At 34.9% G+C, this 26,111-nt stretch overlaps 1 protein-coding gene across 1 annotated transcript; it reads left to right on the forward strand.

The window, feature by feature from the left end:
* The first annotated feature begins 301 nt into the window (after nucleotides 1-301).
* LOC149083072 (proteasomal ATPase-associated factor 1-like) lies at nucleotides 302-25,825 on the forward strand. The gene is made up of 11 exons (XM_089236205.1): nucleotides 302-608; nucleotides 4,905-4,945; nucleotides 8,828-8,931; nucleotides 11,034-11,123; nucleotides 11,367-11,462; nucleotides 14,035-14,185; nucleotides 16,420-16,608; nucleotides 17,529-17,620; nucleotides 21,191-21,306; nucleotides 22,594-22,676; nucleotides 25,585-25,825. Exons 1-11 carry the CDS (start codon nucleotides 544-546, stop codon nucleotides 25,761-25,763), a joined length of 1,206 nt encoding a protein of 401 aa, XP_089092331.1. The 5' UTR covers nucleotides 302-543; the 3' UTR covers nucleotides 25,764-25,825.
* The last annotated feature ends 286 nt before the right edge of the window (nucleotides 25,826-26,111 follow it).

Below are 26,111 nucleotides of genomic sequence, written 5' to 3' on the forward strand. Positions count from 1 at the left end.
GCGCCGTTTTAACGCATAGGAACACCCAGACACCACCCGGGGGCCTAAAGAGAAGAGGGGCCTCACAAAAATGAGATACAATTGAAATTTTCGAGTAGTATGTATATAAATTTGTCTGGTAAGGGCCTCAGAAAAATCACTTCGCCCGGGGGCGTCAAGAAAAGAGGGGCCTCAGAAAAACGAGAAGTAGTTGAATTTTTCGAGAATTTCCCAGGTGCACCCTCAGAAAACCACCCGGGGGCCCCATGATGTTCTTCGAACGGTCCTTCCATACCCGCCCCCTCCTTCCCCCGCTTGCGTAGTCTGCCGCCGTTTAGTTGTGCCCATCATTGATTTTCATGCATGGAAAATTCAAACATTGAAAAACTGAATCGGTTATTTAACAAATAACGGTATGGTTTCAATATTTTGACATAGATGGCACTCAACCACATGAATAATGATTAATAATGATGAACGAAAAGGCAAAGGTCGCTATGTGGTCACCTGAAAATAAAAATTCTTTCCTGCTTTTCGCAACATAAACAAATCAATCACGCAGCTATGGCGCCAAACGTTGTTCGTAGGCCATTGATTTCTATTCAATGCGATTGGGAAGAAGTTCTCAAGTAATTATCACATTATCTCTAAATTAATAAAGCCTATTATCACTCTATAACTTTGAGCCTTAGTGTTTTTATGATATGTTTCTCATCAATATTATAATGAACAGATTCTTTATTTCTTTTCCTTAAAGTCGTTGAAAATTTCCGTTTACAATTATTTGAGTTATATTGTGATTTTGATTTAGTTTTATACTAGACACTGGTTAATATGTGTTTGAACTTGATATTTGTGTTGTTTTGAATAATTTCACAAGAATGTCATCATAGGCGTAACCTTTATTGGGTCCATGGGCTGGAACCCTACAATATTCAATGCCGTCCTAAGGCATGGGTCTGCCCGGGCGCCTCAAGAGGAGAGGGGGCGAGGCGCGGCCTCATAAAAATAACGAGATCTTGTTGAAGGTTTCGAGAACTTGCCTAGTAGGACCTCAGAAATCACTTGGCCCAAGGGCCCCCATGATGCTCTTAAGATGGTCCTGGCAATATTTTTATACAACTTTTCACCTGTGAATGTCGGTAATTTATTTCTAATCAAGGTACTGGGTTTCTTGTGTGATGCATTGAATGGGTCGTTTTTAAATCCACCAAGTTCATGGGAACAAAAAACCTTTTCTATATCTCTGTGGATACGTACACGGAGCTGGGCGTTTATTCGGTGTAGGACGGAAGAAGTGACATCACATCTGTGTGCATAATGTGCGAACGCATGCACATTTGTGACAAGTGGATGTCCAAGAATAGATGAATTGTGATTTACCCAAGGGTGGGGGCTGACAGGGCTCCTGCATGGGGGGGGGGCAGGGGGGAACGATTCACATCACTTTTTGTTTTCTCACACTGTAAATTCACTATAGAGAGGGCCGACCAAAGGTCCCAGCCTAGAGGCCCTTCTATAGGTTGTTGGTGTGAGCCATCATGACAGTTGATTCATTTCAATTACTTGTATTTGGGGTTGAAAGATCGTGATGGGCTTGCTGCATGAGGTGGCAGATCAGTGAGCGAAATGTGCACACCGGCCGCTACATGAACCATCATGGCAAAATGAAAGTGAAATTACATCATGCTAATTATAATATAGATGTGACAATTATTTTTTATTTATTTTCAAAAGGTGCGGCAAGCTAGTATACATAAACTGATCCCGGGACTTAAATCTGCTGCACGTCAAATAAATGTCCGATGTCACATGGCTTCAAAAGATCCGATAAGGGGTGTGGTGTTATTGCAAGTTTTCCGCTGCATATTGAATAAATATCCGGCTCTGTATGCATGTATCTTCTGCCTTTCTATATACAGTCGAACGTCTCTTTCTCGAAAAACTATAAAACTTGAAAGAAGAAAAAAATCCTGTATTTACTGTACTAAATCAATACATTTTCACCTCTCTGTCTCGGAGTAATTTTCAAGAAATTCTTGGGGATTGTAAACTCAACTGGCCTTTATCTTTGTATCAGTCAGCTGTCGAAAGCTTTGTAGTAATAGCAAAGAGTGATGTCATCTTCGGATGCTACGGAAAAGAAATTATAAATCGTATTGATTTTTTAGTTGTCAGTGTTTTTGAAGCAATTATTAAAATACTTGTTTTATGAATGTCATTATATTTCTTTTGGATTTTACCTGTTGCAGTTGATTTGTTCGTGACATATGAACAACCCTTTCAGGACACAATTCTCAGTTACAAACGACGAGCACCATGGTGTGGCCAAAGCCATCAGACACTCACTTTGATCTCTCATATCTCGCAGCTCTCCAAAGATTATATATTCAGGAAGAAGCAAAGTTTATCTCCATACTGCAGTCGCTTGCTGACTCTTGTGAAGAGGCGGAGGAGCTGCTAGTCATGATTAGGAAATCTGAAGAGTTCTGTTCGAGTGAAAAGCAGCTTTTGAAAGAGGAACTCGCAAACGTTAGAAAAGCGGTATATTTTACTAAATACTGTCGCCAAAGATCTGATCAAAGCAAAAAGAGTTCCCGAGATGTTAAAAACATGAAAAGAATAGCCATGTCTGAAATAAAAAAGATGAAAGATCAAGAGCTTGCCATATTGAATGAACTGAAGCGAGAACTAAAATTGATTTTGACATCAGATGTGCAAAATTTCTTCAACCAATAAAGTATTCAATCATTCGTTTCAGAATACTTGTATGTTCAGTGATGCTTTATCAATTTTTTTTCTTACTATAGTAAAAATATGTTTTAGCCTAGGTTGGTGAGACGCAATAACAAACGATGGTCTTTTCCTTTTGAACAGAACAAGGCCAGGCTCTATCAGGATTGGCAATTTCAGTCATTTCCCCCAAAGAAAGACAAGAACATCGTCAGACCAAAAGATGGTCTTTTAGATGAGTTTAAAACCATGTTTGTTTTATTCTCAATGCCCCAAAGCAGAATATACCAAAAACTCTACGAGGTATGTCGCAAAAGTAAAAGAAGCAAAACATTCTGCTTTGAGGATTTTCAGGTCCATTCCTAAGCATAAGTATTATTTTCACTTAAAACAAGACACATTCCCAAGATGGTTGAACATGTTATGTCTGCCACAAAAGAGTTTTCTATGTTAACTCACAATATACTGTGAAAATCCTATATAGCGATACCCTCTTTTATGATAATTGTAAATATTACTCTCTGGTACCAATGGAGTTTTTATAGTGTTTATATATTCCATCTATAACAATAACTCCTTTATAATGATGTGTTTCTCCATTCCCTTGAGTATTGTTATGTAAGCGTTTCATTTCCGAGTTAGTTTCTGACATTAACAACCTCACCCCCGCCCCCTATAAGCTATAGATAAGAGGCCCCCACATCCTGAAACCATGCCCTTTAACCAGTCAACTGTCCAATTAATTTCTCAGAGCGTTACCTGCAGTACCTACTTTTTTTTTGAAGATGCACACGCTTTTCCCTTTTCTTGGAAATTTTAAATATTAAAATATTTTTATAGCATGGTTTTTTATAGATATAATGTGTCGAGCCGTAATATGACTCCTCAAAAAGTGGGGGGGGGGTGTCATTATGTCCTGTGACTAAAAGAAATGCTGTTGATGGATTTCTGTGGAACCATAGCAGTTGAACCTTTGCTAAAAGATATATGAGTAATAAAACAGATGCATCTTCGCAAGGAAATCGGAAAAAAAAAAAAAGGAATGGGAATGCAGAGCTTTGCAAAACATGACAAAGATAATTGTAATAAGAATCTCAGACCTTGAAATATAATTGTTCAACTCCATCTAGTGATGAGATAATAAAGTAGAAGGATGGCAGCACATGTATGGCAAATTATTTCGTCATATCTATGTGAAAAATACTGAAAAGTCTGTGCGTCGGCAAATGGCGTCGTAGGCATCACCATTATGTATGGCAGCAACAGCAATTGCTGTCGTAATAACCACTTGACTGGTGAAAAAGACGGAACAAAGTCTGCGCGTCAACAAATGCCGTCGTAGTGCACCCCCATTGCGTATGGCAGCGACGGCAAATGCCAACGTAACCACTTGACTGGTTAAGATGGGAACTTGGCAGACTCCCTGGTTATGATTTGGCGTGGGTCTCTTGTGTTTGTAAAACAAACCAAAATAATGGGATTCATCAGGGACTCTTAGGCTCAAGCCCTGTCTGTCCTATCTGTGGGGTGGGGGCATGGACCTTATGATGAGTGAAATGTAAATTCAGAATTAGAGCCCATGTGAAATAGGAGTCCCTCTAAGTAGATTTCATTCAGAGTGATTGATGTTTGGATGTGTGTGACAAGTAGTTTCAGGTGATGTAATTTGTTTTATATATGTTGCTGCCTAAGCCTGAAGTTGGTCACTTCGCACCAGTCCAGTTAACCTGGCCAATGTCCAAAATTTGGGCTTTTGCTGTTCCCTATATACTGATCTCTATGATTCAGGGTCATTGCTGCATTGGCATATTTTTTTGTGAAAATTATGACCATTTATAATTAGTCATAGCTCATTATGATTATTATATTACTATGGCAACCCTAACAATGAAATGAATCTGAATATTGATATCTTAGTGATATACATACATAGGGATCAACATATAGGGGCTGGTGAAAGCTTGAATTTCTGGCATTGGCCAGGTCTACTAGGCTGATCACTTATCGAAGTGGCCACTGATATGTGTCAGATTAGTGAGAATTTGCTGTATGTAATTTGAGTTCCACAAGAATTTAAAATGAATGATATTTTGAAGCAGAGAAATTTCTTGTCATTGAATGTCACAATGTTTCATGTTGCTTACTCGTGGTACTTATTTTCTGTTTTTCCATCTCTTTATGCATATTTGTAGAATCAAAGATGAGAGTGCATGGGTCAGCTGCAAAGAAATAGGTAATTGTATATTGTGTAGTGTATATATACCTAATTTAGTTCATTGGTTCCTGAACTTGACAAACTCAAAGTGTCCTTTGTGTATCATCAACCATTTAAGGCAGTTAGTGCAGTTGGATTGGTGAAATAAAAGTCAATTCAAATTCACTAACAATCAGAGTTTGGTTTAAACCAAGTGGTTTCTTTGAAAAAATAACATAAAAGTGACCTAAATATAATTTTTTTCTCTTGAAAAGTATCATTATTAGCCAAAATGTTACATTCTTACCACATTTTCTATTCTCGGATTACATTCTGATGGTATATCTTTAAATGGTGTAAGATGATAGAATTGGTTTTTTTCAAACAAATCTCACATAAAAGTGGCCTGAATATACATTTTTTTACATATTAAGTATCTTAGTTGCTCAAAGTTATATAAATCTATCAATGATAGCAAATGATAGCAATCTATGGCTATCAATTTCAGAATCGCAATCAATGTCCTTGACATTTCTTTTTAAACCAATATTTATGATTTTAATGGAGATGTCACTGTATATTTGAGATCTGTGGTCTTCACAAACTTTGATAACAACTAACCAGTTTTGACATAAGATTCAAGAGAATGACAATAAGTATTCCATGTGCCTCTACAGGAAGTATCAATGCACTTCCACCTTCTGTATGATACCATGCTTTCAAGACATGGTGATTGTGAAAATATTTAAATATACTGTATTTGTAACATGCTTTGTTACAGTTTTAATCAAATCTTTGGCTAGAAGGTTTAAAATGTGGGCACTGCACCCATATGAAGGGTCGGGGGAAAAATTGTTTCAGTCCACAAAACAAAATTTTTCAGAAGACAAAAAACAAAGTTTTTCTTTGAACATCTGGTTTAATTACCATGTTGGAAACTTCATTTCAATTTTATATCATGTTATATGTTATGTAAAACTCAAACCAACCTGTTTTTGAAAAGCAAATAAAAAAAAATGGTTGCATAAAAATTTCTTTTTCTTGGCTTCACCCCCATGAACATGTAGTTTGAACAGGATTCTGAAACCCAACACACACACACACATTTTATAAAATTTGAATAATTATGGCATTTTATCATGGTATGATGAATTAAGTTAAAAGTAGATAAAACGTTACTGGTGGTTAGTGCAGAAAAATATTCAGTGAAAAAAAAGTTTATCATCCTTAATCATCATTGTCATGGAATATATAGATATATTCCAATATATTCCATAACTCCAATATATTCCACTATATATATATAGTGGATATATATTCCAAAATATATATCATCATGCTGCTCATCATTCACATCAAGTTGTTGAAAAAGCTCTTAAAGATCCAGGTCATTGTGTATTTCGCACGAGAAACTAGGGCCTTGTTCAAATTCTTCGATAGGCATGTCCTTTTCGTTGATGGTCTTTTCTTTTTGCATGTTTTTAAGAGTAACTTCATGGCTGGTGTGACTATTAAAGAAACTGGAATGGTGGTACACTAAACATGGTGTAGAACTATCTACATGAAGACATCTGATTGGCCTTGTTGGCAGTGAGCATTTTCGTCTGGTATAGAGGCTTTAAAAAATCTGTCCAAGCTTTAAAAATTTCTTGTTCACAGTCAATCACTATGAAAGGAAATTGTTTTACTCAACCACTTCTTATAACTTCCATCCATTCATCTGGAATCTCGACATAGGATGTTTTTTAGGACACAATATAAATCTATACTCAGTGATACTTTGATACACGAACTGTATCAAAGTCATAAGCACAAACTACACATCGCTAAACCAAAATAAATACATGCACACTCGAATATCACTTTCTGTGCATGCGCGTATGCTGGACCCTGATAGTTTTTCCATCTGCTCTCTATGACTAAAATCATTGTTTCCCCCTTATGCCTTATCTTTCTTCCTTTATTACAGCGGACCGAAAGCATTTTTACCTCTGATATTTTACATGATTGAAAGAGACTGTACTGAGGTATTGAAAATTGCAAAAGCATTAATTTATTTTTTCTTTTGGACTGAAACCGTTTTTCCCCCTCGACCCTTCATATATAAGTCCTGGAAAGAAAAGCTTTTCATCCAGTCTTTCCGGAAGAAACCATATTTGCAGTTATTATCTGTAACAAAACTTGATATTTTACGTTTGAAGTTTTTTTCTGTTGCTTTCACTGAATTAAAAACCAAATGTGCTAAATAATTTCCAGTATGTGAATGAGCCAGATGTGTCAATAGTGTCAACATGGATGACTTTACCACGCTGTTTGATAACACACACACACACACAATTGATTCATTATGGATATTTATCCGGACCTGGTGGATAGCACAACTTTTATCAAGATGCACATTGCAACATCAGTGAAGCAGCTGCTGAAGAACCAATTCACCAATAACTAGATGACATGGCCGCCATGTTCACCTGACAGGTGAACACTACTTGCTACCTCAAGCTTTGGGGATACCCCAAAATGTTATGTGCAGTGGTCGAATTGAAAACTTTGGTGAATTGAAAGCACATGCACATCATTACCATGGCATAGGCCTACTCTGATCTGTTGTTGAACAAATATTTTTGTTCTTCCACCTCACAGTCAAACACTGTGGATAACATATTTAATATTTCTTGTGTAAGTCGTAGTTGTTTAAATGACTTCATTTTTTGTGATGTTTCATGAATTACAAAATCGTGCCATGCAAATTCCATTATAATTTTGCTTTGACTGGCTATCATATCCACTCTGCGAGCAAGTTTCGCATGTTCTGGATGAATATAGTATCGTCTATTTTACATTTTTAAGTATTTTTCCCCTTTCGCCATACAATATTCCATTGCCTCAGAAACATTCATGCAAAATTTTCAAGTAATTCTGACCAGTGGTATTTATTTTAGTGTTTTGAAATGAACTTTAGTTATAATCACCCTGTATATTGCAAATCAATCTGCATTAATCATGCTTCATTAAACACATTGTATTTGCCGAGTTTTTATCATAGATTTTTCAAAACAGTGTCCTAATTAAGCATCTTGAAAGTAACTAGGGGAAATATAATTATTATAGGGTTAATAATAACATCAAGAATTCTAAAACACAAAATATTTCTTTGAGTTAAGTTATAAAATAACTAAATTCCAAAATGTTTATTAAAATTTAAGAAATATTTATTGATTAATGAATATGGGAATTGTGTTAATTACAATAATAAACATTTTATTTTTAATAATTATTAGAAGTTTTAATGATTTTTCAGAAATTTTATTGTTTTTAATGTAAATGCTATTAAAACCAAAAACACACCAGTTTCAGAAAAACCTTGTTTTTTTTACCAATCCTGCTAACAATTTATGTATAACCTGAGAAGTAAGCACATGTTTTAATACATTGTGGCACTCCATGGCATTGCAGCTAACAGTTTAAGAACCATTGACCATTTTTCATTGAGATGATAAGACATGAAACCAAACATCCAGAAAATTCAATTTCTCAAAAAATACTAGTTTTGTACATTTCTTTGTGAAAAAGAGCCAAGGCAGACGGGGGGGGGGGGGCTGATGAGTTTGGACATTGTAATGGATTGAATGGTCTTTGCAGGTCGTTATATTGTATAAAAATTTTTATTGGATGAATAGGAAAAAATTAGGACTTATCACACTGGTCATTATAATTAAACAGTCACAATAATGTATGGTTGTTATAACAAACGTTCACTGCATAATGCAATATTTTAACACTGAAATGCTTGATCATGGCAGAGGGAAATGTGTTTAGAAAAAGATACAATTGTGTTGGTTGGTTTGAAAAATAAATAAATCAACGATCAAAATAGTTTGTATTCTCTTTGCTTCTTATTTGTATGTAATTTTTCTGCAGGCAGCAACAGTAAGCATGGTAAAATTATTTGTAAGGAAATGGGAAATGAATCCAACCTTCAACTTCAAGTAGATGGACATTTCCGAGTAGAAAAACACTCAGAGGCATGTGTTAATTTATGTTCTTTTGTGTTGTGAGGATCTGTTAATTTTGTTTCAAAAGACAATTGTGAAAATTTGAATCTAATCGATATTAATTTCTATATATTTTTTATTAATCAAAATCAAAGTTTCTGTAGATAATTTGGTTAGGAAAGCTTTGTAAATAAAATGATTAATGCAGTCTATATTTTGAAGTGTCATTACACGTATGTATGTTTCTACAGACAAATTATGTTTAAATTAATGGCTTACATTCAATTTTATTAAAGTTTAAAAATTGTTAAGGAAAATTCTTGTGAAAGTATTTGTTGGTTAAATGCAATCTCTTCATGCCACGAAAGGTACAGTGGAACTTCGGTTAATGAGCAATTCGCATAACAAGCAAAAATTTTGAATAAATTTTGATTCGACTAAAGAGCAATGATTTGCATCATGACCAAAATTTTTGCATTTTGTTTATTTTCACGTTAGCACAACTGAGCTGATGGTTTTTCGCTTTCGTCCACACAAGTTCTGTGAAAATGTGGGTAATATTCTCCCCTACAATCTTTGGTCAGCATGCCCTCAAAAAATGAACACCTCTACACGAACGTGACTGTTTAGGATATAAAATTAGTTGTAGCATTGTAACCACGTGTATGTGTGCTTAAAGTTCTCTTAAATTCTGCTTGGAGAAAAACTTTGGGCTGATTGCATTATTGATCGGGACTTTGGGGGGCTAGCTCATGAACAAGGGTCGCCATTTCTGAATAGATTGTGTCCTTGGGGAAGACCATGGGACTAAAGGTGCATGAGCCTGACATTCAAGAACTATTAGAAGAACATGGTCATATCCACAGACGAACTGATGGATCTCTATTGCACACAACAGCAAGAGATTATTATGATCTCCTCTGGGGAAAACAGAGAAATGAGAACTTCAAATGAGATTAAGAGATGTGTAGAATGTAGGAATCTCTGCAAAACTTTGTAGAAGTCAACCACCCTGAGTAAAGCTGTAGCAGTACAAACAATATATAAATCAGTCCAACAGTAGTGTGATTTCCCATTTCCAAAAAAGGTAAAAGCAAGTGTCATGGATCGGGTTGCATTTTAAAGTCACACAAAAAAGAATAAGTTTACAGACGGTGAGTGCAGTACATAAGTCGTCCTAAATGGTAATCATCCTTCTCCTCTCTCTGGTTGTTTAGAGTATGTTAATTTGTAAACGTTATCGTATTGCATATTTATTTATGGTATTTTTAAATATGTTATTGTGTTGCATTATTGAATGAATGACGTTTTTATTAGTCACTAGCTACAATACCAGACGCTGCCTGGGTTTTCTTTAATTACTGGGACAATTGAAAAAGTGACAAACTATTATACAGGAATAAACTAATACATAATACTGGCAGCATTAAAGAAGTGACAAACCATTGTAAAGGCATGTGCTTGTCTTAAACACGTTGTTAGGAAACTATGGTAACTAAACTAACCGAAAATGATTGTTGAGCCCAGGAACATTGTTGCCTGACAGATTTTTGCCCATTTCAGGCATTTTCCCAGTTCTGGCAAACTTTCAAAGTAGCCTATCATTCAAGTTGGGTCCCGTTTGGTATATATGCAAAATTTGGTAATGATAGATCTAAAATTGTAGATTTGTATAAAGAATAGACACACAAACAGAAAATTGATTTTATATAAATATAGATTTTCATGTGAATGAAAAATTTAACAAATTATCCTAGTTTCCATTATTTCCTATGAGGAAATTTGATTCACATAACGATTGATTCAGAACGAGCACATTGGTGGAACGAATTAAGCTCGTTAACCAAAGTTCCACTGTATAGAGTTTCTTTTGAAGTTTTAATAGTTATAAAATTCATCAATTTTATAGTTAGTGACAGTGTTGTTTGAGAATGTGTTCGTTCTTTTAGTCACTTAAAGATTTATGTGAAACCATATTTTGTTAGAATTTAGGGTAATAATTATAATTGAGGAGGCTCTATGATTCTGAGCCAGCTGGAGCCATAATAGCAACAAAATAGAAATATTAATCTCAAAACCGAATACATGTTTTCCAATAATATTTATTCTAATTCTTAACTTTTTTTCTCTAGAAAAGCATAACTCTTGTTCATTCAGATCCAAATAACAAATGCATTTTTTTTGCTGCTTCAAGAAAATTTCCAAGTCCCAATCGGAAAGGAGTAAGTATGCTTCAACCTTGACAAATATGTTTTTGAACAAACCTGCCTCTAGAATACCAGTATTTTTATTCATGCAATGGTCTAGCAAGGGTCATGGATGCTTGCAGCCATTCATTTTGTCAAAATGCAGATTTGATTGAGAGTAAATTTTTCTATACAGTTATAAATTACTCAGGGTTGCTTGTATTGATATAGTTGATATTTTTTATATTGATATCATTTTATGATAATCTATTGTTATAGATTGTATCTCTTGATGTAACTGCAAAAGGCCTTGGAGTTTTAGTGTGTGGAGATAATAAGTTATTTGTGTGGGATACTCAGAATGGCTCTATTCTGGTAAGTTGTCTATGAAAAAAATCCTTCCAAATCGTCTGGTAAGTTGTCTATGAAAAAAATCCTTCCAAATCGTCTGGTAAGTTGTCTATGAAAAAAAGCCTTCCAAATCGATACTTACTTAACATGAAAATTCAAAGATCTGCCATTTTCACTTAAAAATATTGGAGACAGATGGCAGCTTATCCTGAACACAAAACACACATAACTCGGACAACATAAACTTGTTAAGGCCACTCATACACACACACACAAAATGTGTTCTGGCATGTACCCATTTGTTAAAAATGTGCCAGAGGAATGTTTATGAGTTGCATGTACAGTTAAGCAGTAGTAATCTTGTATATCTTCTTGAAGATCTCATGGCAAACTAATCGTGTTGATCCCTCCAGGCAAGTTCAAAGTTGATGTTGAGGACAGAGCCTACAAAGCAGAGTGTAACAAAGACTGTGACATACGTCACAGAACAGTGAGTGCTGCTGCAGATTTTAAGGAAAAAGAAAACTTTTGTGTAGAAAACACTGTCATGGTAATTTTTACATGAGAACATTTTCAATCAGCTGAAGGCTTATTGCAGAGCAATTTTGAGGACTATTTTTTATGCTAGGTCTATGGAAAATGGGTTGCTTAGTTGTCGAACATCCTACATTCGTTTTTTTAGTGATTAAGAAAAGAAATATTAACCTTAATATTTACACTAAGGATGAACTGATGAAATTTCCTATCAAATATCAAAATTTAATAAGTTACAAAATTTTATATTTAAATTTAGTACAATCTATCCCTCAGTGGTTAAGAACCCTACAGATGTCTTCTCTTTCTCTGACTCAGTGAAACCACCCCGGACATTTTATTGAATCTTTGATACAATTTCTCATTTTGATCTATGGTACAGTCTGGAATTTTCTTGTGAAATTTTTCTAAATCACCTTAGACTTGTCACAGATAATTTCCAGAGTTGTTTAATCTCTCATGATCAGTCATTCTCTAATCCAGGTGATTTTTTAGGTGCTTCTCCAATCCTCTATTAATTGCATATTCATTCTTGTCAAATCTTTTTCCAGCAATTGCTCCAGCACCCATAATCTTTTGGGTTAATTCTTTCTAAAAGGTGCTGTAGTTAATCTAACACCATGTTCTTGAGATACATGTCATCTATAATTGATCTACCTCTTTAGCACTATATTTTTACTTTTTTGCCTCTTACATTTTCAACCAAGTGCCCTTCTTCCCAGTATTACTGTTCGATTCTCAAATTTCTTAAAAATGCACCGGGCTCCCACTTGTCCTACTTTTCCCACTTTTTTTGATAAAATGTCCTACTTTCTCAGTTTTGTACTACTTTCTAGTTTTTGTTATTTTTCCTAATTTTTTTACTAAAACCTATCAACAAAATTCATATAATTGATTTTAATTGAGGAGGGAATCATTGATATAGTGCCAAATAATACAAATTTTCGGTAGTAGTAGATTGCAATTAATGATTCTGCCAAAGCAGAAATTGTATTCTTTTTAGTTATTTGGGGGACGGAGGTGTATGTGGACCATTTGGTGGTTTGTTAATTTTTCATTCGCTTAGTTTCAGGATTCAACAAGTAGAGTAGTGATTAGAAACTTGTGCCTGGTTGAAGAAAAAAGTAATTTTGTATTAACTACGTCATGGTCTTGGATAGTAACTAACATTCATCATTCAAAATTATGGTGCACATTTTGTGTATAGGTGAAACAATAGTTTGCATGACAAAGCAGTTGGGTACATCAGCCTATTTTCGGTTTTGTGACTCTGATGATATCCAATAACACTCAGTTGTCTTCTGTATTTTTAGGGCATGCAGAGACAAACAATATTTACAATGCTCAGCAAAGAGCTAGAAATGAAAGTGCTTCATTTGCCAAAAATGATTACACTGGCGTTGAGCACTAAAATTTAAACAAACTTTTAAAAAAGGGATGGACAATGCAGTAAAACTATCTGGTCCATTTTGACTTATTTACATCAAACCTTGTAATTTACATGTTTTGCTCTGTGCTTTTGGAAGTGGTCTCGAAAGAGCATCATTCTTAAAAAACTTACCTGTCTTCATAATTTGCTGTGTGCATTGTCAAAGAGAGTTGATAGACTGGACTGTAGAAGACTCCAAAAAAAGAATGTAACATATATTGTGAGGGGAGACAGACAAAAATTATCTGAGGTTGCTAGTACCCATTTTCGATCAAAAATGGTTTTTGTTATTGTCATTTCTGTCATTTTTCTTCAGCTCGAGTCAATCTTACAAGATACTGAAATAGTGTGCTATGAAAAAAAAAAAGGGTTTTTTTTCAAATTTTCCAAAAAAAAAAAATTTTAATTCTGCAATTATGTTGTCGGAGGGTCCTACCCAGTCTTACTTTGCTAATTTTTTCAGTGGGAGCCTTGTATTAAATCATTAATAACAAATAGCATCTGAGAATTCCAATCCAACACTGTCCCACAGAATTTTATTCAAATTTTGAGACATTGCATTGTTGATCTAAAACAATTTTTATGCCAATATATGCCTTGATTCTATTCCCCCACCCTCTGATTTTATTTCAGAGGACATTGGAAGGTCATATCTTTGATGTGTACCGCTGTCGTTTCTTCCCGTCTGGTATAGTTATTCTTTCAGCGGGGGCTGACTTACAGATCAAAATATGGTCTGCGGAAACTGGGAACTGTCCAGTTACATTGATTGGTAACACAACAGGTAGATTTTTTTCCCCCATAGTCTTTTGTATGTGACCAGATTTTTATATTTAATAAGAGGTGAAACCATGAGATGATTGAATTATAATTATGAATGTGCATGTCAGCATGTGGTTCTTAAACATAAGTTTTATATATATATAAAACATAAGTGTGTGTATATATATATATATATATATATATATGGTTTCTAAATGCAACATTCACCGAGATATTTGAATTAGAAAAATTGAGGAAATTTTGGAGAAAACAACTCTAAATGCAAAATAAACCCGTTTTGCCCGCACATAATGCTGTTTTTTCCCCAAATTTCCTACGTTTTTCCAATTCAAATATCTCATTAAATATTGCACTTAAAAGCATGAAAGTTTTTTGTCTGCATCGAGCGAGACAGGGCAACAACTTTCTAATTGTGTTTTGAGGCACACTGGGACCGTATAAAAAATTTATTTTATTTTATTTTAATAACTAACAACCCCTTGAAACATGAATGGACATATTGGATACTAAACATTATTTGGAAACTTTTTCAAATGGAAGTATAACGTCTAGGTTCAACAGTTTGACAGTAAAATGCCGTACCCCCTGTTTGTTATGCATCCTGTGTGTGCGCGCGCGTAAATGTAAAATCAGAACAAAGACAAACAAAAAAAAATTATGATTATTGGAACAATGAAGTCTTTCTCAAGGGGGGAGCCCCCTCACATTTTCCCATGGGCAAAATATTTCTGATGATGGTAAACCTAAAAAAGGGCATATTTTGCCATCTGTTCCCCTGACATTTTGCACGACAACCTCTAGAAGTCCAAGAGCATTAAAGTAACAAAACCATGGGAAATATGGAAAAAACATCAAAATATAGAAATGCATAAAAATGAAAACCACTAAAAAAACAATCAGTTGCACAATAAAATTATTTATAGACACTACCACATTAAGGAAAGGTGTTTCATTTAAAAGTTATAAGAATTAAAAATCCTACCTGAAGTTAAACTTAAGGAAATTCCCTTCCCTTGGCTGCCCCAACGCAATTTTCAAATTTTAAAATGATAATTTTATATCTTAAAACAATGCATTCTTTTTAATAATATATATTTTTAAGGCCAATATACTTTCATGCTTCATCTTTTTTTATAATCTTAAATTGATTTATTTACAATAACCCCAGAATGCATGAAATGCACTTATACTGGAAGAAAAAAAAAATAATAATAATAGTCAGAACGGGAAGCACTTCACATACGGAGTCAGGTCGAAATCCTCAATAGCAGAAGCAGATCTTGCGTAGGAGGCTCATACAAGTTCTGATGGAAGACTGTTCCATATTCTTGTCACACAGTATCTATATCCGTGGAAAAAGCAATCCCTTCTAGCCGTTGGTATTCTTATTTGGAAGTGATGCCTACGTAGGTTAACTCGCCTGTCTATGATCTCAAAGAAAGGCTCTCTGGATGGTAGATAAATGTCCTTCTATTGGCTACTTTTTTTGTGTAAAATATATAATTTAAAATTATTTTAACTTCACCATAAGAATTCTATTACTTGTATAAAGCACATATTTTTAACATGTTTAGTTTTTGATCAGTGTTGCAAAACATATAAAAATATCTTTCTCTGGCATTAGGTAACCAACCATTTATCCCCCCCAACTTATGATCAAACAAAAAGGAAGGTTTAATCATAAGTTGGGGGGGATAAAAATCTTTTTTAAAAATCCAGATTTCTTAGTTGGCATCAAGCTGCAGTAGTGTTTTGCATCTAAAGGCTACACTTTAAGAATGCCTCTGGTGCTCCAACAACATAAACACAAATTAGAAATATGTTGCCCCCCTTAAGTTTGATGAAAAAATTAACAAAAAATACAAATAAAAAAAGGAAATAAAAATTCAATTGACAAAAAAAAATTGTTCAGAGTATCAGTGCTTGTCCAAAATGAAAATGAGCATCTATGATGGAAGATGTTGTGAATATCGAGAATAAATATCAAATTGGTGCTATAGGTAAAATGCCTCATCAGATTTGCTTATTTCTTAACATGGTGAAACTTTAATTTTTTCACCATTAATTTTGAGCTCCTTGGGTTCATTCTCCCAAAATGCCATATCTTTCTCTATGCAACTTTTTCCTTCAAATAACTTATTCATGGTTTTATGTTTTCAATACACAAATCAGTAACTGTATTTGTGTTCCACCATTTTTATACTGCCTATAAAAAAAATTTTCAAATTTCTTTAGCTATCACAGACACATGTATTGTGGAACGAGGAAGGAATATAATATCTGTGTCCAGGGATGGAAATGTCAAACTCTGGGACTGTGGACAATCTCAGTGCCTAGAAACCATTTCACAACAGGCAGGATCAATAAACTGTTGTGCTGTTGCTGATGTTGACATTGACTTAGGAGCAATTGATGGTGACCGGAGTAAGTTCATATTTTTCAATGCCAGCTAATAAGACCAGTTAGTTTAATGTTAGCAAAATTTCCCAGTAAAGCATTAATACTGGAATTGGTCTGTTTTGGTGATCAGACAGGTTTGGGTAGTCAGACATAATGACTTGCCAAACATGTATGACCATCATTGTTGACCAATTCAATATTTCATGTTGTGCCCAAGTGATGCAATAGTAAGATGCTCGTGTTCTACCATGAAGGTTACCATCAGGGTCTGATCTGGGTAAGAACATAGAAAACAAGTTCTTTACCTACCATGCCTGGGACAATCACCAATAGATCTCACCTTCATTTCCCACCCAACTCTATTGGTTGGAAATTTTTGTACAGTGATATGACTGAAATTGGTGTGCAGTAAAGTATTATTTCATGTTAATGTTTTATCCCAAGTGTGTGTATATGGTATTTTCAACAAGGTGATGTGCAGTGGCATATTGCTGGTATCATTTAGGATTGATTTTTTTTTTTTTTTTGGCTTATTTTGCTTGAATGGTCCACATCATTCTCTGATCTTAATCCAATCTAGCATTTATGATACTATTCTAAATAGGCTTTAGCAAGTTGGATGTAAAATTATCCAAACTATGAAATCCTATTTGTTGAACATGTTGATGAACATGATTTGTTGAACTTGAAGAATTTGACGCCATCTCATTGAAACCATGCCAAGAATAATTTAAGCATTGGAAGCCGAAGAAATCCAACAAAGTATTTATAGGTGGTTAGATAAATTTACCACTCGTGGTATATGTCCCACTGTTCAGACTGTATACAAGCAAATATGTGTGCCAAAAATATTTTTATTGAAAATGGCAATTTTAAGAGCGAATATCATTTCAATTAATGATAAATGCTACTTGCTAATTTTTTCTCCTTGTGTCTCAGTATAGGTGAAAGAGAAGTTGGAACTGAAGGCAAACTCTTGGTTTTGGGATGTGAAAGTGGCATATTCACTGGGGTTGGTGTACGTAGTCGGAAATCTGTAAGTACAGCCCTGTCTTTTTTCTTCTTTTTTTAAGATATGCAATGCCACTTCTACTGCCACAAAATATACATGCCTATCATATGTGAAATATGCAGGGTGTCTGGATCAGATGTCCCTAATTTCAAACAACAATTAAAAATCAGTAATGGTATGTAGGGTGATGATATTAGGAGAATTTGACTGCCGAGCTCTGAGTTTGACAACAAATTTTTTGGAAGCATCATTTTATACACTACCATTGTTACAAGCAAACAAAGAGAAAAATTGTGTCGCCATACAAGAAGATGCAAATCACAGTAGATATGTCAGCTCTCATCGATGGTTAACCTGATTTCTACTCCAGGACATTTTTTCCAGATGAGGCAACATTTCATGTATCTAACAGGGTTAAGAAGCACAATTACCAAAATTTTGGGTTTTGAAAATCCAGTGCAATTTTAAGTTTTGAAGTCAATGTGGGTTGCACACTTTCACATGATATGATCATTGGTAAATTTTTCATCTGGGCAACAAAAGGACCACATGTGAAAATGCACTGATTTTTTTACAAAAAAGTTTTGAGTGTTGCTTTTGATTTATATACTGCACTTTTCTTATCCTTTCCAACTTCTTGTAAAATGTAGGAACTGGTTGAAAATATTTGGACATTCAAACTTTTAATAATTAAAGTAAAATGTTTATTGATGTAATTAACACTATTCCCATATTAATTGATCTATAAATATTTTTAAATTTTAGTAAAACAATTTTTGCAATTTAATTATTTTATAGCTTAACTCAAGCAATTATTTTGCATTTGAAAATTATTAATGTTATTGTTAACCCTATAATAAAGATGTTTTCTCCCATTACTTTCAATATGCTTAATTAGGAAGGCTATTTTACAAAAACTGTGATAAAAACTGGGCAAATACAATGTGTTTAATGAAGCATAATTAATGCAGATTAATTAGCAATGGTTTAAGATATACAGGGTGATTATAACTAGTTCCGATTTTAATACACTGTAAAATAAGAACCATTGGTCAGAATGACCTTGAAATTTGCATGAATATTCCTGCAATGGAATTTTTTATGGGGAAGGGGGGAAAAATGCTTTAAAATATAAAATAGAAGATGCTGTACTCATCCAGCACATGGGAAATTCACTCACAGAATGGAAACAATAGCCAGTCAAGGCAAAATGATAACTTAATTAGCATAGCACGATTTTATAATTCATGGAAACCACAAAAATGAAATCATTTAAACAAACAGCTACAACTTATACAAGAAATGTTTAATATGTGGTCCACCGTGTTCTGGCGGTGAGATGGAAGCACAGAAATGCTTGTTCAACAGCAGACTAAAGTATGTCATGGTAATGATGTGGATGTGCTTTCAATTCATCAACGTTTGCAATCCGACCACTGGACATAACGTTTTGGACTATCCCTAAAGCCGAAAGTTGCAAGGGTTATAGTGTTCACCTGTCAACATGGCGACCAGGTGTCATGTCATCTTGTTATTGTCAAAATGGTCAGTAGCTGCTTTGCTGGTGTTGCAATGTACATCTTGATAAGCATTGTGCTATCCACCAGGGCTGGACAAATCAAAAAAAAATTTAGGTGCCAGCCAAATGTCTTAGGAGCAAACCATGGTTTTTCCCCAAGAAAAAGCAATCCAGAGTGTTTCTTTTTACTTTTCTGGGACTTTACGTCCCATTCTCATGTTGGAAAGCATATTATTACAAAATCAAAAAAAAAAAAAACTCGTGCTTGTAATTCATTTTCGTAATAATACATGTAAAATTTTAAATGCAAAACTGATTTTCTAGTCGCCCTGGCATCTGGGATTTCTCCAACCCTGCTACTCACACACTGATGCTGTTTAAGTGCCAAAATGATGTGGTTGCTCAAAATAGATTAAGCTAGCTGACCTAGTACAGCATCATCTACTTGTACATTTTGAAGGGTTTTTTTTCCTTTCACCAAAGAAAATTCTATTGCTTCATGCAGTGGATCCATGCAAATTTTCAAGCCATTCTGACCCGCAGTTCTTATTCATGTTTTGAAATCAGAACTTTTAAATTATGATCACCCTGTATGTAGCTGATTATTTTTCTTAAATCACTCACTACTGTACATCCTAACCAAATGGTGACCCAGTCCATATTCCAAGGAAATTCTAACTGAAAATTTTTTTTACAGAGATCACTGGCCACTTCGCAAACAGGCCAATTTCAGGTTATTGCTCCTGCACAGTAGAACCTTGATTAACTGGGGGTAATGCTGAACATATGTAAAAAAAAATTCAATGTTAAGCCTGGTGGTGATATAAAGTACAATATGTGCTGCTACCTATGGAAATATAGAAATAAAATTAAAATGTGTGTGTCTGTGAAGTAATGTAATGTAACTACAAGCACACCGAACATTGTCCTTTAGGGGCGGCTGGTGTCTTTTTGGATTATAAGACCACTTGCCCTTAGCATGACAATGAAGTCACTACTATTGCTGCTTCTTTGTGAAGGAGAAAAAAAGCCTGTGGGATAATACACCACATATGTGTGGTGCAATCCTCATTCATGGATTTGCTTAAGACAGAGTATCAGAAATCAGAATGTAGTGCAAAGTTAGAAAATGCAGTAAGAATGACATATTTCAGTACTTTATATTACTTTGAGCAACTAAGATACTTAATATGTAAGAAAATTTATATTCAGGCCACTTTTATGAGATTTTTTTGAAAAAAAACCCAATTATATCATCTTACACCATTTAAAGATATACCATTAGAATGTACACCAAGAATAGAAAATATGGTAAGAATTAATCATTTTGGCTGATAATGAACCAATATAATATTTTTCAAAAGAAAAAATTATATTTAGGCCACTTTTATGGGATTTTGTGAAAAAAACACTTGGTTAAAACCAAACAACCCTGTCTTGTAGTATATATGTATAAACATAGTAAATTATATTGCAACTCACAAAGTAAAAGGAGTTGGTCAGTTTTGCCCCACCGTTTCTCATTATAGGGAATAACCTATTTAATTTAAATATACTAAACTTTCTAAATTTCAAATGTGTGGCAGTAACTATAGATACAATACTGTAGCCAAGAGTTCGCTTAAAACTCGTAACTTGAAGAAGGTATTGTGCATTTCTGGGACAGTGAGAAATGTACTGGAGGGTGGAAGGGTAGAGAGATGAGATAGGTGGCATGGTCTTGTGTTTTGTTCAAAAGTGAAAGCACCAGTAATGTGAATGTTTCTCTCTACAAATCATTTGAGAATCACAAGTATTTATATATCAGTCAAGGAGTCTTTGTCAATCGCTTTAACTCAGTGCTTTTCAAACTTTTGTGACCCACGGCTTCCTTAACCTAGTAATAATCCATCTGTCTTCCCAAAATATTCCAGTAGATAATTTTATTCATAAAATAACCACTTCAAAGCAGACAGGAATACATCAATATAATTAGTACACCACGAGGCCATGATAAATGTTGGCATGCGCACTTTGAGAACTACTAGCATAACTCATGAGCTCTTGTTTTATTACCTGCTTTTCTTGTATTGCAGATATTTGAGTACAATCACTCATCGGCTATCAATTGTTGTTGTTTCCTCTCAAACTCGAAAGTTGTCTGTGGCTCACAGGATGGGACTTTGTTCTGTTTTGATGTAGCAAATCCAAGGTAAATTGTGCACATCTTTACATTATATATTTTATTACATGAAAAGTATGTACTTTCTATAAATTATGTTTTGGATTGGTTGATAATTGATGTACCAAATCTGTGCTTAGATGGGAAGTCACTTTCCCAAAAAATTGAGTTCTCATTCCGGAGTCTCGTTCTTCAAAATTTTAGAAGGTGCCGTCTTTCATAATTTTAGTAAGTTTCGTCATTCTCTTTCAGTTTATGAGGAAACAATGGGGGCAAATTGTAATTGTAAGTCAAAAAGGACAGTATCACATTTTGGCAGAATATTATTTACAAATTTGCCATCATGAAATTTTGAAATAGTGACTTATGACATTTTCGCATCTGAGCACAGAAATATGTGCATCTTAGTCATCATAAAAAGCTTTTATATATCTTCAGAATGAAAGTTTAATGTTTCTAAACTAGACTTGAGGGGTTGGATGGGTCCAAAGTTCTATCACTGTGACACGAGGTCTCTTTTATTACTGTAATTCCTGAATTTTATATCAAATTTACTAACTTTGTTTGCATATTAAAAACCACTGTTCAAATCGTGCAATATTTTTCATTCAACTACATTTTTAGGTACGTAATATTAGGTATATTATCTAACTATTCTCTGTGGACCTTGGATCTATACCTTCTGCGTACTTTTTAAATACTCTTTTGGGAAGTGCATTTCCTACTATTACAGTTTTACCTTGCTATTATATATAGCTGGGATTACTGTAGGACCAGATATGACCTAGGCTCTGTCTCATAGGGGTATAACTCCTTCAGGGTTGCGGCTGGTATTCCTGGTTGCGCCTCAAGGTTTTAAATTTTTGGAAAAGAGAATACTTTCCACCCATTAAAAATAAATTGTATACCAATGTACTCAATAAAAGGAAAATTATTTCTTTAAATTGATATGCTTAAGATACACTCCCAATCCACCCTGAAGGGTTTACTGGAAAACCGAATACTGCTAATCTTACCAGAACTAGCTGGCTAGGTAATACAGGTGATGCGGTCGTGAATCAATAACCAGCGAGACTAGGTTCATGATGCACTCTTAATTTCAGACTGCTCATGCTTATAATACAGATTATACACCATGAGGTGACCCTTAAGGTATCTTTTAATTAGGATTCCCACAAAACTATAGTAATAAATCATACTAAAAAGTTGAGAAATTTGAAAGAGGAAAAAGAAGGCATATGAAAGGGCATTAAAGTATGTAAAGCATTTACTTATTGTATGCATTGACATGTTATCTTATCCATATTGAACTTACAGTGAACCATGCATCATATGGGAAGAATCGACATCTGCAGTTCTGAGTTTACTACCAATAGCAAGTGGGTTCTTTTCTTCGAGAGGTACATTTAGTTTTTTTTGAGTCATTGATAAATATTTTTAAATATTTAAAAAAAAAAAAAAGAATTTCTTCAGTTTCATTCTTTACTGATAGCACGTAGAGATCTCACAAAATTTTGAGCTAAAAAAAGTGATCTGAAAGCATTTAAAAATATGTATCCATGAAAAACTTGTTGATTTTCTTTTTGGTTTTATACAAATACAACGCCACAACAGGCAAATTGTCCAACGAGGTGGCTGACTTAAGACATCATGGATCCCCGAGCCATTTTTTCGAGGCCCTACCTACTACTGCTACACCACACATGCAACCCGCCCACACACCCAACCCCCCCCCCCTCCGCGGAACCCCCAACGAATCAGTACATGCAGGAATGTGCGTGTACGTGTAGTGAAACCTGACGTGAAGTTTTTTGTTTCTCTGTAATGCTTGTTATGTGTAGTGCTGCCATCTGCCACCAGTTTTTTTCTAACTATGAGTGAAGTGTTGTGATTGAATGATTTATCGTTGTAGGGCTGTTGCTCTCTGTGGCAAGACTTTTTAACGGGGAGATCAGCTCGCATTTGCGCCTTGAAGTTGGGAACCACAGAAAACCAACTTCAGCCGACCACCACTGTGGGGTTCGAACCCGGATCCTTGCATCGCAAGTCCGTCACTATAACATTTTATATAAAGCATTAAATTATTTAGAAGTGATATCATCATGTTTAGGCAGTGTAGTATAAGCCACCGTCACCGCAGTGGTGGTCCACTGAAGCTGGTTTCCTGTGGTTCCCAACTTCGAGTCGCAAATGCGAGCAGATCTCCGCATTAAAAAGTCTCGCTACAGAGAGCAACAGGCCTACAACGATTAATTATTCAATCATTACACTTCACTCATAGTTCAAAAAAACTGGTGGGAGATGGCAGCACTACACATAACAAGCATTACACAGAAAAAAACTTCACATCAGGTTTCACTACACGTACACGCACATTCCCGCATGTACCAATTCGTTAGAGGTTCCGCAAAGGAATATGGACGAGGTGCATGTCTGGGTTTAGTAATAGTAGTAGTAGTGCAGTATAAGACATGGCAGAATTATGTATGGTGTTCAAAATACAGTTGACATTTGTTATACTGACCCCTATTATTTCATGGAAAAGGATGTTATATTGGGAGGTCATTATAGCAAAAGTTTGATCAAATTGATTTCATAAAGAGATTTTCATACTTGTACAGAATAAAAAAATCATACAGCATTAATCATTTTGCTATAAAAATATGTCTGGTTAGAAACTAATAATAAAATTTCAATACTTAATTGCTTGCACGCATTTACATAAATGCAATTTAAGGTTCAAGGGTAACCCAGACATATTTTTAAGAGGATATAGGTTTGTGCATTTTTGGACCTCAAAGTTGGAAGACCTCAGAACTAACTTCAGCTGACCTCTACTAGGTATTTATCAGACATTTGATTGCATCTCTTGTCATTGCAAGCATATTAATATCTGGAATTCTTCAACCAAAGGTAAATATTAAACACTTTTTCGTTCATTTCTTAGCAAAAAAAAGTGAGGACTGAGCTGAGTTCAAACGTTGTAATGGAATGAACGGTGTGTGTAGGTTGTTATAGTGTATGGAAAATGACGTGAGATAAATAGAAAAAATGTTGGACTTCTTAAGGTACCAGTTGTTAAGATGAAACGGTCACAATAACAAGTAGTCGTTATATTGAGTGTTGACTGTATTAGACTTATATGCTTGGAAGAGGGACATATTAAGTTAGTTACATTACATTATACTTATCTTTTTTTCTTTTGATAGCTAAAAATCTTAGAAAACATATGGCATTTTATTACGACATTAGTTTAGCGTATTAAAAATTCAATTTTCTATAGGAAGAAACAGAGCAAAAAAAAGAGTTTAAAATGAAACATGTCAGAATTATGCATAATATTTATCTATGCTGTTGTGAGCTCATGTGGTTATAGTGACAGACTCCCATCTGCAATAACCAGGGTTCAATACCCCATCAGAGTTGCACAGTGTTGGTTGACTGAAGTTGGTTTTCTGTGGTTCCCAACTTTGTTGGAGGTTTGTGAGGCACGAAGGAGAGCTAATCTCCCAGTAAAAAAGGTTCACTACAAACCTACAACAGTACAAATATTTCAATTATTGAAATTCACTCATTGTTAGGAAAATCAATGGCAGCGGTAAAAATACACACTCATAACTCTTAATGTGCATTCAGATTATTAGGTACAAATGCACACTGCCAGCACAACTCATTCTGTTGTAAATTTACCCATGGTGATATACACCAGAGTTGTGATTAATTTGAGAGAAAGAAAATTTATTTATATAAGGTAATTCTGGACTTATACCCCTTCTATGCAATCTATCATATTATGTTGCTGTGGTGGTCGAGTGGTTATAGTGCCGGACTCGTGATGCGAGGATCCGGGTTCGAACCCCACAGTGGTGGTCGGCTGAAGTTGGTTTTCTGTGGTTCCCAACTTCAAGGCGCAAATGCGAGCCGATCTCCCCGTTAAAAAGTCTCGCCACAGAGAGCAACAGTCCTACAACGGTAAATCATTCAACCATAACACTTCACTCATAGTTAGTAAAACTGGGGGCAGATGACAGCACTACACATAACAAGCATTACACAGAAACAAACTTTACGTCAGGTTGCACTACACGTACACGCACATTCCCGCATATACCGATTCGTTGGGGGGGTTCCGCGGGGGGGGGTGCATGTGTGGTGTAGCAGTAGTAGGTAGGGGCTAGGGGATCCATGATGTTCTTAAGTCAGCCGCCTCGTTGGGCAATTTGCCTGTTGTGGCGTTGTATTTGTATTTGTATTTGTTGTATTTGTATTTGTATTTGTATGTTGAATTTTATTTTATCATTTTTGTAGCTGATGGCACATGTATGTTCATGCCGCTGTCGGGAGATTTGTCTGTTCAGCTCACTGGACCTGGATTTGATCCTGTTTATTGTATGGCAAGTGATGGTGAATATATTTTTACTGGTTGCAGAGATGGTCTGCTCAGGAAATATCAGTTGCCAGGGGTAATTGGAATTGCCCTTTGTTGATGTCTTGTGGATGTTTTTTGTTGTATTCAAAAGAAATGAATGAAACTTTCTTTACTTTCAGACTCATATTTTGTTTTTACTCTATCTACTTGAACAACACTGTTTAGTTATAATGTTATAACTGATCAATCAAAGTGTACATCACAGGCTTTTATTTCTCACACTCTAAATGTCATAGTTATGAATAGGGTCCACCAATGCTGTGAATCATGATCCTAAATGCAGGACATCTCCAATTTTCCTTAAAACAGCCAAAATTGTTAACTGTCTTTAGAAACATCATGAATTAGCAAGAGATAAAAGAAGAAATATGTATAAATGCAAATTAAAATGTGTTTCATAAAATAA

The sequence above is a fragment of the Pholcus phalangioides genome, unplaced genomic scaffold (genome assembly GCF_987345545.1).
Source record: "Pholcus phalangioides strain wild (caught in Gottingen) unplaced genomic scaffold, Ppha-v1.0 ptg000009l_1, whole genome shotgun sequence".
NCBI lineage: Eukaryota > Metazoa > Arthropoda > Arachnida > Araneae > Pholcidae > Pholcus > Pholcus phalangioides.